This window comes from Xenopus tropicalis, chromosome 1 (assembly GCF_000004195.4).
Source record: "Xenopus tropicalis strain Nigerian chromosome 1, UCB_Xtro_10.0, whole genome shotgun sequence".
In the NCBI taxonomy this organism is placed as follows: domain Eukaryota; kingdom Metazoa; phylum Chordata; class Amphibia; order Anura; family Pipidae; genus Xenopus; species Xenopus tropicalis.
Window position 1 is genome coordinate 8,549,371 of NC_030677.2, and position 18,466 is coordinate 8,567,836.

An 18,466-nucleotide genomic window follows, 5' to 3' on the forward strand; every position below is an offset into this window, starting at 1 on the left:
AATGGTCTTGAACACAGGCCTAAATCTCTAGTGGTGTCAAAGCTGCAAAAGTGAATGGTACAAGCTGAGAGGAACCCAGAGTCCCTGCATTTTCCCACCCCCAATATACAGTTCTATCCTGCAGTTCTTCTGCTCATTAATTGTGGAACCCTGATTATCTCCATAACAAACCCTGACCCGGCCTCTTCAGAATGTATTCATTTATTCATTGTTGTTCTTTTTCACTGACATAAACCAACCACATTGGTAAAATATATTACTATAAAATAATACTCCCCTTCCTCATATGGAGAAGGATACTACTCTCTGTAGGGGGCAGGTACTACTGTTTTATTCTTGTTCATGTTTTTTCTATCAGCCTCTCGTGCAAGAAAAAGAAAAACTTCTCTTTCTGGAAAACTCCTCTCTGCGCTGCTCTTTTTTATTGGTACTTTTAAGTTTTGGACTCATATCATCCCTATGTTCCTCAAGAAATCTTGTGTAAGGTTACTCACCAGCGCCGAGTCCCGGGTTCTAGCGTACGGCGGGAGCGCACGAGCCGCCTTGCGTCCCGGCGCGCAACGGCGCCGTGTTTGACGCACTCACGCAAGCGGCGTGCGCGGAGCGCGTGCGCGACGCGCGCGCGGTTTGACGCCCGCGTCATTACGCGCGCGCGACTAACGCAACGTGCGCGCGATTTGACGCCCGCGTCGCTACGCGCGCGCGCCGGCGTCATGACGCCGCGTCACGTCGCGGGACGCCTTAAATAGCCCTTGCAACAGCCCATCAGTGCTCGGTTATCATTTCGGTGTGCCTAGCGTTTGTTACTTCTGAACTTTTCTGTGAATTTGACCTTACGCCTGTTACCTCGTCTTGAACCTCTGCAGCCTGCCCTTGACCCGGATCCGTTTGACTACCCTTCTGTTTACTCCTCTGGTACTTCGCTGTTCGGCCTTCCAGCCTCTCTCCACTGCTGTGCTTCCTGTCCCATCTCCAGGTTAAGCCTCCAGCCTAGTGCGAGGTGCTTGTGGGTGACATTACCCGTCGGACCAGCTTGGCTTGACAGTATAACCGAGCCATGGATCAAGAGGAAGATGCATCTCCTCTTACGGCCCTCACGCAACAGATTGCAGCCCTCGCTCATGCTGTGAGAGAACTCCGAGCGGACTACAATGAAGTACAGGAACAGCTACAGGCTATCCAGTATCCTGCCCCGCCTCCTGCTCCCATGGCCTCACCTCCACCTTTGGTGGGTGCCACAGCCAGTTTACCGGCTCCTGAGCCCAAGATCCCACTCCCTGACAAGTTTTCTGGAGATCGCAGCACCTTTAGAACCTTTGTGAATGCCTGCAAACTTTTGTTTATGCTCCAACCACAGACCTACTCTACTGAACAAGTTAAGGTGGGAGTGGTCATGTCTCTCTTACGGGGACAACCGCAGTCGTGGGCTTTCCGGTTGATGGAGCAACAGAATGCATGCCTCCTCACAGTGGACGCGTTCTTTCAAGCCATGGCGGTGCTGTATGATGATCCTCATCGTGTAGCTACAGCCGAAGCTGCCTTGAGAAATCTTCGACAGGGTACCCGTCCTGTAGAGGACTTCACTATGAACTTTCGAAAATTTGCGGCAGATACAGACTGGAACCAAGCGGCTCTCAAACATCAATTCCGCCTTGGTCTTTCCGCTACTCTTAAGGACGAACTGGCAAGGGTAGGAGTGCCTGACTCCTTGGAGGAGCTCATCCAGTTATCCATTCAAATTGATCAACGCCTTAGAGAGAGAAGGCTGGAGAAAGCTAGCTCATTCCCCGCTTCCTGGGTATTGCCTAAAGCTTCCCCTCCGATTCGGGTTGATCCTGAAGTCACCACTTCCCCTGAGCCGGAACCCATGCAGTTGGGCTCACTTCGACCTTCACTGTCCTCCGAGGAACGTATTCGGCGTAGGAGACTCAACCTGTGCCTTTACTGTGGACTATCTGGTCACCTACTCAGCACGTGCCCAACTCGTCCCTCTCCTCCTCGTAAGGTCCCTTCACTAAGTACCACCGTACCCAAGCTTCATTTTTCCCCACTGCTCACTTTTTCTCTCTCTCTACAGTGGGAAGACAAGGTCCTGGTGCTTCCGGCCATCCTGGACTCCGGAGCTAGCGGTTGTTTTTTGGACTCTAAAGTTGCGGACTGTCACAAGATTCCCCTACTGACCAAGTCACTTCCTCTCCTTATCAGAGTTGCTGATGGTTCACCAATTAGTTCTGGTCCCATTCTAAAAGAGTCCATTCCCCTACGTGTGTGTATGAATAAAATCCACTCTGAAATGCTAAGTTTTGATGTGGTGGCTTCTCCTCTGTCGCCTATTATTATCGGCCTACCCTGGCTACGCAAACACAACCCTATAGTGGAATGGGAAAGAGGCAAGATTACATTTTTGTCTCATTTTTGCCGTACCAATTGCCTTTCGTTTCCCCCTTCTGCTTGTCAGAAATTGTGCTGTGTAGCTTTTGAAAAACCGTTTGAAAGATTTCCTGGTTTACCCTCTGAGTATTACGACTTCCTCGACGTATTTGATAAGAAAGGAGCCGATTCATTGCCTCCACATCGGAAGTACGATTGCCCTATTGACCTTCTTCCGGGATCACAAATACCTTTCGGGCGCATCTACCCACTAGCGGAACCTGAACTGAAGGTGCTACGTGACTATCTGGAAGAGAACCTAACCAAAGGCTTCATTCGTACTTCAACTTCCCCAGCCGGAGCAGGGATTTTCTTTGTGGAAAAAAAGGATCACACTCTAAGACCTTGCATCGATTACCGCAATCTGAATAATATAACTGTTAAAAACCGGTATCCTTTGCCCTTAATCCCAGAACTTTTTCAACGACTTAGAGAGGCAACAATCTTCTCAAAGCTCGACCTTAGGGGGGCCTACAATTTGGTCAGAATAAGGGAGGGGGATGAATGGAAGACTGCGTTTCGTACCAGATATGGACATTTCGAATACCTGGTCATGCCTTTCGGCCTATGTAACGCACCTGCAACTTTTCAACATTTTGTCAATGATGTCTTCAGAGATTATTTGGACATTTTCGTTATTATTTACTTAGACGACATCCTAATTTTTTCCAAATCCCTGGCTGAACACCGGCTCCATATGAAGAAAATATTTTCTCGACTCCGTTCACACCAACTATTCGTCAAATTTGAAAAATGTGAGTTCGATAAAACCTCTATTGAATTTTTAGGCTTTATTATCTCTGCCAATGGAGTCCAAATGGACCAAAGTAAGGTCTCAGCCATCCTGAACTGGCCAGTCCCTGTCTCCAGAAAAGATGTCCAACGTTTCATCGGTTTCGCAAATTTCTACAGGAAATTTATTAAGGGATTTTCACAGATCATTCTTCCCCTCACTCAGCTAACCAGTTTAAATTCCAAGTTCGTTTGGACTTCCCAAGCTCAGACAGCTTTTGAAACTTTAAAAACTCTTTTTACCACAGCGCCTATTCTTCAACACCCTGACCCTACAAAACCTTTTATTTTAGAAGTGGATGCCTCCGAATCTGCAGTTGGAGCTGTACTTTCCCAGAGGATTTCCACATCTGGCGCTCTCCATCCAGTGGCCTATTTTTCCCGAAAGATGAACAAATCTGAACAGAATTATGACGTGGCAGATAGAGAACTCCTAGCCATCAAACTTGCTTTAGAAGAGTGGCGATACCTCTTGGAAGGAGGTTCTAACCCTATCCTGATCTATACTGATCATAAAAACTTAGAATACCTTCGTGTCGCTAAGAGACTTAAACCTCGTCAAGCTCGTTGGGCGCTTTTCTTTATGAGATTTAACTTTCATCTAACCTACCGTCCCGGCTCTAAGAATGTTAAAGCAGACGCACTATCCAGGATCCACTCTCCTCAAGAAGTCACTCCTACCTTACCAGAGACTGTTCTTTTGCCACAAAATTTTTTGTCCATCCAGTGCTCCTTGATGGACCAAATTAAACAAGCTTCAGTTTCCACTCCCTCTGGTTGGGAGCTAACGTCTAGAGATGGACTTTTCTTTTTTAAAGACAAGATCTTCGTACCCGAAAGCCTGCGCCTGGAAGTCCTTCGTACCATACATGACTCTAAGTTAGCTGGCCACCCTGGTATTAAAAAGACAATTATATTAGCCAAAAGACTTTTTTGGTGGCCGAAAATGACTACTGATTGTGTCAATTATACCAGGTCCTGTGATGTCTGTGCTAGGTCCAAGGACTCCCGTACCAAGCCTTTAGGCTTCCTTCTTCCGCTTCCAGTTCCCTCTAGACCATGGGGTTCCATCTCTATGGATTTCATTTCAGACCTACCTCCGTCTTCCGGACAAACTGCCATTTTTGTTATAGTGGATCGACTAACTAAGATGGCCCACTTCATACCACTTCCTAAACTCCCTTCTGCCGCTTCCACCGCTGAATACTTTATAAAAGAGGTCGTAAGATTACACGGGGTTCCTGACGATGTTGTTTCTGATAGAGGAACCCAATTTACTTCACAGTTCTGGAGATCGTTATGCAGAGCATTACAAATCAAGGTGTCTCTCTCCTCCGCTTTTCATCCTCAATCTAACGGACAGACTGAGAGGACCAATCAAACCCTGGAGCAATATCTAAGATGCTTTACCTCTTATCGACAAGATGATTGGGTTTCCTTATTACCTCTTGCAGAGTTTGCCTATAACAATAATTTTCACAACTCCATCCAGCAATCTCCTTTTTTTGCCAACTACGGGATGCATCCTGCTATTTTTCCTTCTTCTCTCAAAGAAATTTCTGTTCCTGCTGTGAAGGATCGTTTATTGTTTTTAAAGGAGAATTATAAGTTTCTTGAAGAATCTATTAAGAAAGCTCAGCAGAACTTCAAGACGTATGCGGATAAAAGGAGACGTAAAGATCCCGAGTTCAAGGTGGGTGACAAGGTGTGGCTTTCATCAGCAAACCTTAAATTGTCTTGTCCTACACGAAAGCTTGGTCATCGCTTCCTTGGGCCTTTTGAAATTACCAAACAGGTAAATCCTGTAGCTTTCCAGTTAAGACTCCCTGACTCCTGGCGTATTCATTCAGTTTTTCACTCTGCCTTATTGAAACCTGTGACTGTTAACCCTTTTGTTGGGCGAGTTCCCATTCCACCCTCACCCATCCAGGTTGACGGCCAGGAGGAATTTGAAGTCGAGCGAATCCTTGACCACAGACTAAGAGGGAAACAACGCCAGTATTTAGTCAAATGGAGAGGTTACGGTCCAGAAGAAAATTCCTGGGAGCCAGCTTGTAACATCCATGCACCTAAACTCTTAAAAGAGTTTCACCGGAAAGATGTTCCTAAAGCTAGAGTTCGCGTCCGGAGACCGCTCCTAGGAGGGGGGCCATGTAAGGTTACTCACCAGCGCCGAGTCCCGGGTTCTAGCGTACGGCGGGAGCGCACGAGCCGCCTTGCGTCCCGGCGCGCAACGGCGCCGTGTTTGACGCACTCACGCAAGCGGCGTGCGCGGAGCGCGTGCGCGACGCGCGCGCGGTTTGACGCCCGCGTCATTACGCGCGCGCGACTAACGCAACGTGCGCGCGATTTGACGCCCGCGTCGCTACGCGCGCGCGCCGGCGTCATGACGCCGCGTCACGTCGCGGGACGCCTTAAATAGCCCTTGCAACAGCCCATCAGTGCTCGGTTATCATTTCGGTGTGCCTAGCGTTTGTTACTTCTGAACTTTTCTGTGAATTTGACCTTACGCCTGTTACCTCGTCTTGAACCTCTGCAGCCTGCCCTTGACCCGGATCCGTTTGACTACCCTTCTGTTTACTCCTCTGGTACTTCGCTGTTCGGCCTTCCAGCCTCTCTCCACTGCTGTGCTTCCTGTCCCATCTCCAGGTTAAGCCTCCAGCCTAGTGCGAGGTGCTTGTGGGTGACATTACCCGTCGGACCAGCTTGGCTTGACATCTTGTTTGAGTTTATGAACCTACTAATGTAGAAAATGCTGCAGAAATAATATATTCCATTCCCTACCCACACCTTTATCTAACACATTCCTTTATAATAACAATTGCTATTAATCACTATTAATTCAGGGAACATTTTGTTGTTGATCAGAAGAAGAAAAGGATTTCTGACCGTTTTGTTCATCATTTTCCATGGAATTGCATCTGGATAGATTATTAGTTTATACTCTGAAGGTGCCGATGGTATGAACCTGCCGAGTGTGCCCAAGTACGTTGTATCAGTTCCATTGGGAAAGAAATAGATGATATATCCAGTGTCCATCTCTCCTCTTCCATCAAAAGATACCTCTCCCCCATACTTGGTTTGGTAGTGACTTTTGTTCAAATAGTGATGTAACTGTTAAGTGATGTATTTTTAATTATATCAACAATTCAATGAAGCAGAGAATTCCTTGAAACAGGTTCAAACAATTCACACTTGTTTATGGGAACCCCTATTGTACGGTAGCCATACCGACTCAGTCAGAATTTCATCCATAGATTGTACTGACTTACTAAATAATTTTCTAAACTGAGACCTTCTCCATTATTTTCTGCCAGTCCTTTCTGTCTTGATTCCTCTCTAGACATGGGCGCCCGCACATAAGGGCAAGGGGGGAAAGAACGTTTCTGATGTTGCTCTGCTTAAACGAGAAGGAAAGGCTATGTCACTGCCAGAATGTTAGGCACCTCCAGTGACTTTAATTTCTTGCCTTTTACCCCGGGTTGCTACTCAGGTTAGGAGAAAACCACACCAGCCCGGGGAGCTACGAACATGTGTCTCCTCTTCCTCCTTCTGTCATCTATGAATAGATTTGTCTTTCTGTTTCAAACTGCCAAGCTTTTAAATGTCTGTTCAGCATTTTGTCCAGTAACATTTAGAAGCCGTTGAAGGAAATTGGTTACATAGTTACATAGAGTTAAAAAAATACCAGAGTCCATCAAGTTCAACCCCCCCAATTAAACCCAGCACACAGAAACCTATACTTTCCAAATATAGAGGAGAGCACCATAAAGCAGAATTCTGCTAAAATGCTATTTATTTCAGACCAAAAAACACAACATGTTTGGGCAATGTGACACCCTTTATAAAGTGTGATAAAGAGGAACCCCCTACCCAACATCCCCCGGCAGGGCATTCCCCAACCCCCTCACTGCCCTCACCGTGAGGAACCCCCTACCCAACATCCCCCGGCAGAGCATTCCCCAACCCCCTCACTGCCCTCACCGTGAGGAACCCCCTACCCAACATCCCCCGGCAGGGCATTCCCCAACCTCCTCACTGCCCTCACCGTGAGGAACCCCCTACCCAACATCCCCCGGCAGGGCATTCCCCAACCCCCTCACTGCCTTCACCGTGAGGAACCCCCTACCCAACATCCCCCGGCAGGGCATTCCCCAACCCCCTCACTGTCCTCACCGTGAGGAACCCCCTACCCAACATCCCCTGGCAGGGCATTCCCCAACCTCACTGCCCTCACCATGAGGAACCCCCTACCCAACATCCCCCGGCAGGGCATTCCCCAACCTCATTGCCCTCACTGTGAGGAACCCCCTACCCAACATCCCCCGGCAGGGCATTCCACAACCTCACTGCCCTCACCGTGAGGAACCCCCTACCCAACATCCCCCGGCAGGGCATTCCCCAACCCCCTCACTGCCCTCACCGTGAGGAAACCCCTACCCAACATCCCCCAGCAGGGCATTCCCCAACCCCCTCACTGCCCTCACCGTGAGGAACCCCCTACCCAACATCCCCTAGCAGGGCATTCCCCAACCTCATTGCCCTCACTGTGAAAAAGCTCCTTCTCTGCTTCAAATGGAAGCTCCGTTCCTCTAATCTCAAGTGGGCCTCTGGTGTCTTGCTTGTTTTTATGGGAAAAGAGAACCCCCCCCATCTGCCTATAATCCCCTCTAATGTACTAATGTCCCCTCGCAAGCGCCTCTTTTCCAGAGAAAACAACCCCAACCTCGACAGTCTAACCTCATAGTTTAACCCTTCCATCCCCTTTACCAGTTTATTTGCAGTCTCTGCACTTTCTCCAGCTCATTAATATCCTTCTTAAGGACTGGAGCCCAAAACTGCCCCCCATACTCAAGGTGAGACCTTACCAGGGACCTATAAAGGGGCAAAATTATGTTTCATCCCTTGAGTCAATGCCCTTTTTTATACAAGACAACACTTTATTTGCTTTAGTAGCCACAGAATGACACTGCCTGGAATTAGACCACTTGTTATCTATAAAAACCCCTAGATCCTTCTCCACTAAGGATCCCCCAGCACACTACAACCACTTTGCACTTGTCCACATTGAACCTCATTTCCCAGTTTGCTGCTCAGTTTTCCAATTTTGTCAAATCTCTCTGCAAAGCGGCAGCATCCTGCATGGAACTTATAGTTTTGCACAATTTAGTATCGTCAGCAAAAATAGAAACAGTGCTGTCTATGCCCCCCCTACAGAAAATGTTCAATTTACCCCACTCTGTGTAATCTATCCTTCAGCCAGTTCTCTATCCAAGTACAAATATTATGTTCTAGGCCAATATTCCTCAATTTGATCATTAACCTTCTGTGAGGTACTGTATCAAACGCTTTAGCAAAGTCCAAGTAGATCCCATCCACTGCCATTCCAGCATCGAGGTTCCTGCTCACCTCCTCATAAAAGGCGACTAAATTAGTCTGGCAAGATCTGTTACACATAAAACCATGCTGGCACAAACTAATAGTATTGTGAACTGCAATGTATTCAAGTACCCTATCCCTTATTACCCCTTCCAAAAGCTTTCCTACTACTGATGTCAAACTAACAGGCCTATAGTTTTCAGGCTGAGAACGGGATCCCTTTTTAAATAACGGCACCACATTAGCAATTCACATGACTAAAATCAAAAGAACTGGTAAACATGGAATATTCACCTGATACTGATAGCGATGAGCCTCTCTGTCCCTCTCTGGGGATTGCTCCCTTAGGGAGGTGTGCATCTCATGAATTGCCTGGGACATAATATTAACTGCGAGGTGCACATTGGGAGACAGTGCAGCAAGTAAAGAAGAAATTATATTGGAAACACATTCAGTGGCCTCCTTACCATCACACTCTGTATTACTTGTTCCAAAAATAGATTTATAAACCTTATTTTTATGTGGGTCTTTTGATAAACATCTGCATTTTGTCCACATAATATTTTCAAATAACGTATCATTTGGATCCTTAGAAGGATGGGTCCTGTTTATAAATTCTATTATTTCATGAGTATCTCTGGGATAGACAGGGTATGGTTCAAATATCAAAATGTCATCAAATGTAGCACCCGTGAACTTCTCAGTGATACCAATAAATGATGCAGAAGGTGAAAGAATCAATGTCTTATTAACCCCAAGCATTGAGTAGCGCATATAATATACAAAACCAACTGTTTTAATCGATTTGCCACAAACTATAATTATATGAGTAGTAGATTTTGGAATGATACCATTTATCCTGTTACCTTCATCACTTGAGAGGTGAGTTAAATAACGATTGTAATTGATTGTAAATTCAACACAGATACCGTCTCTGGAGAGATAATCTGTCAGCACTTGGGGCTCATCTGCCATGTCGCCATCATTTAACCCTATAATTCCAACCCACGTCCACCCGAAATGTTTCAGTAATTTACTAATAGCAAGTGCAGATCCATGGAAACTTTGTAATGTCCGGAAAAAGTACGGGAAGGCGACTCTGTCACTGAGCGAAGGGTCTGAGGCTCCAAAACTCACCTGTAGACATACAGTAGGAGATAGATCAGAACTAACAGTCACACTATGTTCCAGATAATGAGTGGGATTTAATGCTGATTTTAGTTCAGGCTTCTCATTTTAGGAGGGTATTACCTACCTCCCCTCCCAGATGGAGATATACTATGTGTATTATATGAAATGTATTTAACTACTTTGAAAAATCAAATCACATCACATCATCTCACAGCTGAGACTGTAGCCTCCCTGACTACCCTGGGTCCTCTCTCAGACTCTGGGCCACCACAAGGTTAACACCTTGTTACTCACAGTCTAGAGATAGCGCCCCTCACAGCCAGGCCACACAGCCTACTTCCAAGTCAGCTTCCCTGCTGCACTGTTTTCCAAAAGACTGTCTCTCCCCAGGCACAATCACAGGCCTCTTGGCACTCACTGTCTCTCAGGCTTAGACATCACAGGCCTCTTGGCACTCACTGTCTCTCAGGCTCAGACACCACAGGCCTCTTGGCACTCACTGTCTCTCAGGCTCAGACACCACAGGCCTCTTGGCACTCACTGTCTCTCAGGCTCAGACACCACAGGCCTCTTGGCACTCACTGTCTCCCAGGCTCAGACACCACAGGCGTCTTGGCACTCACTGTCTCTCAGGCTCAGACACCTCAGGCCTCTTGGCACTTACTGTCTCTCAGGCTCAGACACCACAGGCCTCTTGGCACTCACTGTCTCCCAGGCTCAGACACCACAGGCCTCTTGGCACTCACTGTCTCTCAGGCTCAGACACCACAGGCCTCTTGGCACTCACTGTCTCCCAGGCTCAGACACCACAGGCCTCTTGGCACTCACTGTCTCTCAGGCTCAGACACCTCAGGCCTCTTGGCACTCACTGTCTCTCAGGCTCAGACACCACAGGCCTCTTGGCACTCACTGTCTCTCAGGCTCAGACACCACAGGCCTCTTGGCACTCACTATCTCTCCCCAGGCACAATCACAGGCCTCTTGGCACTCACTGTCTCCCCCAGGCACAATCACAGGCCTCTTGGCACTCACTGTCTCTCCCCAGGCACAATCACAGGCCTCTTGGCACTCACTGTCTCCCAGGCTCAGACACCACAGGCCTCTTGGCACTCACTGTCTCTCAGGCTCAGACACCTCAGGCCTCTTGGCACTCACTGTCTCTCAGGCTCAGACACCACAGGCCTCTTGGCACTCACTGTCTCTCAGGCTCAGACACCACAGGCCTCTTGGCACTCACTATCTCTCCCCAGGCACAATCACAGGCCTCTTGGCACTCACTGTCTCCCCCAGGCACAATCACAGGCCTCTTGGCACTCACTGTCTCTCAGGCTCAGACACCACAGGCCTCTTGGCACTCACTTTCTCTCAGGCTCAGACACCACAGGCCTCTTGGCACTCACTGTCTCTCAGGCTCAGACACCACAGGCCTCTTGGCACTCACTTTCTCTCAGGCTCAGACACCACAGGCCTCTTGGCACTCACTTTCTCTCAGGCTCAGACACCACAGGCCTCTTGGCACTCACTGTCTCTCAGGCTCAGACACCACAGGCCTCTTGGCACTCACTGTCTCTCAGGCTCAGACACCACAGACCTCTTGGCACTCACTGTCTCTCAGGCTCAGACACCACAGGCCTCTTGGCACTCACTGTCTCTCAGGCTCAGACACCACAGACCTCTTGGCACTCACTGTCTCTCAGGCTCAGACACCACAGGCCTCTTGGCACTCACTGTCTCTCATGCTCAGACACCACAGGCCTCTTGGCACTCACTGTCTCTCAGGCTCAGACACCACAGGCCTCTTGGCACTCACTGTCTCTCAGGCTCAGACACCACAGACCTCTTGGCACTCACTGTCTCTCAGGCTCAGACACCACAGGCCTCTTGGCACTCACTGTCTCTCAGGCTCAGACACCACAGACCTCTTGGCACTCACTGTCTCTCAGGCTCAGACACCACAGGCCTCTTGGCACTCACTGTCTCTCATGCTCAGACACCACAGGCCTCTTGGCACTCACTGTCTCTCAGGCTCAGACACCACAGGCCTCTTGGCACTCACTGTCTCTCAGGCTCAGACACCACAGACCTCTTGGCACTCACTGTCTCTCAGGCTCAGACACCACAGACTTCTTGGCACTCACTGTCTCTCAGGCTCAGACACCACAGGCCTCTTGGCACTCACTGTCTCTCAGGCTCAGACACCACAGGCCTCTTGGCACTCACTGTCTCTCAGGCTCAGACACCACAGGCCTCTTTACACTCACTGTCTCTCAGGCTCAGACACCACAGGCCTCTTGGCACTCACTGTTTCTCAGGCTCAGACACCACAGGCCTCTTGGTTCCCTCTCAGACTCCCTCTCACATACTGAGTAGAGCCTGTACCTGCCAGACACACCAGAGTCCCCTGTTATTGCAACTGGGGCCCCCCTGCAGCCCTTGTTATAAACCTAATGGGCTAAACTCCACAAGCATTTTTCAGGCAACAGCAGCAGATTTTTTAGGATCCCACAAAAATCTGATCTCCATAGGCTGTAATGTAACAGTGAGTAGCCCTTTCCCATTACATTTCCCTATACCATCTGGCTGAGATTGCTCATTAGTACAGTCATCCTCGTTAAGATGTTCAGGGATGAGCTACTGCCACTTGCTGTTCTTAGTTTGGCCGCCCTGTGGGATCCGTCTGTTGTTAAGTAAATATGAGGGACATTTGGCAGAATTACCCCCAGAAGTTATGTAAGGCAGTTCTTGCAGCTGGACCGGCATGCCAACCTTATGTTGTGTCCTTCTCACCTGGGAAAAGCCAAACAGACTCAGAATCTGGGCACTGATCATTGTTGTTTCTGATTTGAAGTCACCAATAAACCCAGAAATGTTCCTTTTCCTTCCACAGGAGTAATTGGGAACTGGCTCCTTGGTACCAGATAATATTTGCAATATGCTCCTCACAGTCTTCATTTCATTCCCGCAGGATTCATATATATGGTATCCCAGCGTCACATTGGGTAATAGGGATGGGTTCTTGTTAATTTCCTCAATGGCAAGGCGGAACTCCACCAGCTGTCTGTAATGCCGGGGCTGTAACCTGGCAAATTGTTAACATTGTTTTAAAATATTTACATATATATAACATTTGTCCTACATAAATTTAAAGCAACTGGACTTGCTAAGTAATCATTGAAGACGTTTCACTACTCATCCGAGCAGCTTCTTCAGTTCAACTGACTGGTATTTAGAGTCCTCAGCATATGTACTCTTCCACTAATCCAATCACAATGGCACTATGTAACTCTTCCACTAATCCAATCACAATAACACTATGTAACTCTTCAGAGAGGTGACGTCTGAAACTCACAGAGGTGTGAATGCTGGGGAGTTACTTTGAAAGGATTACCAAAGTATCATGCAACTCTTCAAACAGGTGTTACTTGTTAGAGTTGCATGAATGGATGTGTGAAGAGTTCTGAAACTGCCAGGGTACAGATGTTAGAACAGCATTGTATGTAGCAGACAGATGGTGTTGAAGTCCCCCGCCTCTGTTTAGGGATGGTTTCTCCACTTTGACATGAATGGCCTCTTTTACACCTCTTTCAAACCAGTGGTCTTCTTTGTCCAAAATTTGGACGTTGCTATTTTCAAAGGAGTTTCCCTTGTCTTTTAGGTGTAGAAATACCGCAGAGTCCTGGCCTGTAGTGTTCGCCCTCCTATGCTGAGCCATTCGCTTGGAGAGCAGTTGCTTTGTCTCCCCAATGTAAAGGTCTGTGCACTCCTCGCTACCCTGGGCTGCGTATACAACATTACTTTGGTTTTCCTTTGGTGTTGGATCCTTTGGGGGTACAAGTTTTTGTCTCAGTGTGTTGCTAGGTTTGAAAAACACAGGGATGTGGTGTTTGTTGAAAATTCTCCTGAGTTTCTCCAACACTCCCGCTACATATGGGATTACTATATTGCGCCTTCTACACCTAAAAGACAAGGGACACTCCTTTGCGGCGAACTCTCTGCAAAGTGGCAGCATCCTGCCCCAAACTTATCATTTTGTATAATTTAGTATCGTCAGCAAAAATAATGACAATACTTACATTGCCCACCTCAGGGTCATTCAATATTCCATGTATCTACAGTCTTTGTAACCTACCCTTTATCTAGTTCCCTACTCAAGTACAAATATGATGTTCCAGGGCAATATTCCCTAATTTAACCAGTGACATTCTGTGTGGTGCTGTATCAAATGTTTTAGCAAAATCTGAGTAGATCCCACCCACTGCCCCCCCAAAGTTGGTTCCTGCTCACCTCCTCATAAAAGGCAATTAGATTAGTCTGGCAAGGTTGGGTCATAAAGATTAGTCACAGAGATTGAGATTTGCCAGTCATTTTTAAATATTTAAGTAATGAAAAAAGCAACTAGAATTAGTTGGCAATTGCTTTTATCTTCTCGGTTGGGCAGACTACAGAAACAGCCTACTGGAAATGATTTCCCCTCAAGCCAAGACGTCACTTCTCTCAATGCCTTGCATAGTTCTGGTATTCTCCTCTGGTCTCTTATTCACAGAATGTGGGTAGGGGACAGAGACATAATGCTGTCAGTAGCAATTACATTTACATATATCTTTTACTCGTGTGATTATTCCTATCATTTCATTCATTATGCAGAGACATGTTTTGGGGGGACTCTTGTCATTAAAACCAGTTGCACATTGTTTTACAATTCTGCTGTCTGTGTGATACCAACAGTTAATTATAAAGAAAACACCCCTTAAACTGTCTGCATAAAACCTGAATTGCTTACACTTTAAAGCTTCAGCATTTCCCCAACCAACATACTCATTATAATCTTCTCCTTTTCCCTGTTAAACACATTCATTATTGCCTGTAATGCATGTTACATAGTTACATAGTTACATAGGGTTGAAAAAAGATCAGTGTCCATCAAGTTCAACCCATCCAAGTAAACTCAGCACACCTAACCCACACCTACCAATCTATACACTCACATACATAAACTATAAATACAACCACTAGTACTAACTGTAGATATTAGTATCACAATAGCCTTGGATATTCTGATTGATCAAGAACTCATCCAGGCCCCTCTTATAGGCATTAACAGAGTCTGCCATTACCCCATCACTAGGAAGGGCATTCCCCAACCTCACTGCCCTCACTGTGAAAAACCACCTACGCTGCTTCAAATGGAAGCTCCTTTCCTCTAATCTATAAGGGTGGCCTCTGATGCGTTGATTGTTTTTATGGGGAAAAAGAACATCCCCCAACTGCCTATAATCCCCTCTAATGTACTTGTACAGAGTAATCATGTCCCCTCGCAAGCGCCTCTTTTCCAGAGAAAACAACCTCAACCTCGACAGTCTCACCTCATAGTTTAAATCTTCCATCCCCTTAACCAGTTTAGTTGCAGTCTCTGCACTCTCTCCAGCTCATTAATATCCTTCTTAAGGACTGGAGCCCAAAACTGCACTGCATACTCAAGGTGAGGCCTTACCAGGGACCTATAAAGGGGCAAAATTATATAACTTACGTAAAACAAACTATTAATTTGTTACCATTTTGGTTATATATTTTTGGATACCTCCCTGCATTTGTATTCACAGTCAGTAGCCCCCCAATTATGATATCTCCATCCTGAATATATTCAAAGTCTTCCAAAAATTTGGCTGGTTTCAGACTCAAAGCAGGCTTGATGGGCTCAGCTTCAGATTGTCTTATGCACAGAACCAAGAGATGGATCAACATTGTAAAAGGATTATGAGTAGGCCTGAACCCCAGCATTGCACCTACAAACAGTAGAGTGCACCCCAATAAAAGGCTGTGAGTTAGAGGGGGTGCCCGGAGGAGCTGCACAGGGGCCCAGGTTTTCCTACATGTGTAGGAGACTGGGAAGATTGGCTCATCCAGGCCTCATTTTATAGAACAAACTGACATTGAGAATAGACACACACTTTGGGATTTGTTTTCTGAAAATGTTACACTTATAACTGTATTTAAGTAGCCAACAGGCAATTAGGGAAACTTTGGCTTTTTGTTATTTCAAGTTCCCCGACTCACTAAATGAATCCTATTCTGTAACATATTAATTATAAACTGAACTGCAAAAGTTTCAGTATTCAGTTAACTGTTTGTGTCTCTCTATCTGTGTCTCTGTGCCTATGCCCTGTATACTGTACAGAGGGGCAGAGCAAGGTGGGGGGACAGCACAATATGGCTCCCCTAAATGTTACACACGGAACTCTGTTGCTGACAAGGATGCTGAGAGTTGCCCCTTTAGAAAAGCACAAGTTACATCAAGAGATCCGACTCTCTCACCTCCAACATTTGAGAAAGAGCAATAGGGAGAAAAAGATCTGTTATACACAGTGAGGGGAATTTATATTGTACCCTGCCCCTACATACCACAACCAGTTCTACACACACCAGACATGTCAGTATAATCATTTAAACATGGAAAAAGGGCTTAATAACCCCAGTTGTTCCAGTATAATTTTGTTTAATAATGAGGTGGACCTGGGTCCTGTAATCCAGGATCTTTTTGAAGAGCAGCCGTGAAGGGCAGGGGAGTATACATTTACTACCCATTGGGTCACTCTGTTGAATACCAGGGAGGGTGCAAGCAAGGGTGCTGGCACTGGAGGGTGGAGGTACCGCCCCATGAGGTGAATGGGAAAACCCAGACAGCCATAAAGCAGAAAGTCAGTAACCCATAGATCAAACCAAAATTGTTATTTAGACACACCCAGGAACTTCACAGTGAAAGACCTGTATTCAAGAATTGAACCGGGGTCTCTGAAATCTTTTTATTTTTCACACCAAAACATTATGTGATGATGTCACACAGAATCTTGTCGCATAGTGCCGATATAGTGTTTAACCATGGGCACTGCCATCTTGGGAGAGAAGCAGAGAGCTTCTTTATAAGGTGAAAAAGATCACCCCCCCTATCTGCCTATAATCCCCTCTAATGTACTTGTACAGAGTAATCATGTCCCCTCACAAGTGCCTCTTTTCCAGAGAAAACAACCCCAACCCTGACAGTCTAACCTCATAGTTTAACCCTTCCATCCCCTTTACCAGTTTAGTTGCACGTCTCTGCACTCTCTCCAGCTCATTAATATCCTTCTTAAGGCCTGGAGCCCAAAACTGCCCCCATACTCAAGGTGAGGCCTTACCAGGGATCTATAAAGGGGCAAAATTATGTTCTCATCCCTTGAGTCAATGCCCTTTTTATACAAGACAGCACTTTATTTGCTTTAGTAGCCACAGAATGATGCTGTAAGGAATTAGACAACTTGTTATCAACAAAAACCCCCAGATCCTTCTCAATTAAACTCACTCATTACCGTTTGGGGGACCACTCATCAATGCACGATTGTGTCCGAATACTAAAAATTAGTATTTTTTCTAAGTTTTAGAACTGTGTGCGTTTTCTGCAATTTTTTCCTTAATTTGAGCAACTTTTTACAACTTTGCAACAATTTGAGCAACAAAATCGTACTTGTTGCAACGAGTACGAAAGTTTCGGAATTCATTCAAGCTTTGGTATTGTGACTTTCCTTGGGCCTGGTTGGAGCTTCAGAGTGCCATTGAGCCCTATGGGAGACTTTCCTTGGCCCAGGTTGGAGCTGCAGAGTGCCATTGAGCCCTATGGGAGACTTTCCTTGGGCCGGGTTGGAGCTGCAGAGTGCCATTGAGCCCTATGGGAGACTTTCCTTGGGCCGGGTTGGAGTTGCAGAGTGCCATTGAGCCCTATGGGAGGCTTTCCTTGGGCCGGGTTGGAGCTGCAGAGTGCCATTGAGCCCTATGGGAGACTTTCCTTGGGCCGGGTTGGAGCTGCAGAGTGCCATTGAGCCCTATGGGAGGCTTTCCTTGGGCCAGGTTGGAGCTGCAGAGTGCCATTGAGCCCTATGGGAGACTTTCCTTGGGCCGGGTTGGAGCTGCAGAGTGCCATTGAGCCCTATGGGAGACTTTCCTTGGGCCAGGTTGGAGCTGCAGATTGCCATTGAGCCCTATGGGAGGCTTTCCTTGGGCCGGGTTGGAGCTGCAGAGTGCCACTGAGCCCTATGAGAGACTTTCCTTGGGCCGAGTTGGAGCTGCAGAGTGCCATTGAGCCCTATGGGAGACTTTCCTTGGGACGGGTTGGAGCTGCAGAGTGCCATTGAGCCCTATGGGAGACTTTCCTTGGGCCGGGTTGGAGCTGCAGAGTGCCATTGAGCCCTATGGGAGACTTTCCTTGGGCCGGGTTGGAGCTGCAGAGTGCCATTGAGCCCTATGGGAGACTTTCCTTGGGCCGGGTTGGAGCTGCAGAGTGCCATTGAGCCCTATGGGAGACTTTCCTTGGGCCGGGTTGGAGCTGCAGAGTGCCATTGAGCCCTATGAGAGACTTTCCTTGGGCCGGGTTGGAGCTGCAGAGTGCCATTGAGCCCTGTGGGAGACTTTCCTTGGGCCGGGTTGGAGCTGCAGAGTGCCATTGAGCCCTATGGGAGACTTTCCTTGGGCCAGGTTGGAGCTGCAGAGTGCCATTGAGCCCTATGGGAGGCTTCCAAAATCATGCCCTAAAGGTTCAAAGGTTTTCTTGCCCTTTACGATCGATCGGATACGAAATTTTATAACTTTTGGATCGCACCATGATATTTTTCGAATAAGCATGACGCACCTTTTCGCAAAAAACACATGTAACCCTTTCTTGGCTGTAACAAGCCAACAGCACGGCTAGATAGGCCTTGAGCATGGG

The 18,466-nt window shown here is 47.2% G+C and overlaps 1 protein-coding gene across 1 annotated transcript; it reads left to right on the top strand.

Moving 5' to 3' along the window:
* Window positions 1-1,057: 1,057 nt before the first annotated feature.
* On the top strand, window positions 1,058-5,644 carry LOC108644811 (transposon Tf2-1 polyprotein). The gene has a single exon (XM_018089625.2). It carries the CDS (start codon window positions 1,058-1,060, stop codon window positions 5,642-5,644), a length of 4,587 nt encoding a protein of 1,528 aa, XP_017945114.2.
* The last annotated feature ends 12,822 nt before the right edge of the window (window positions 5,645-18,466 follow it).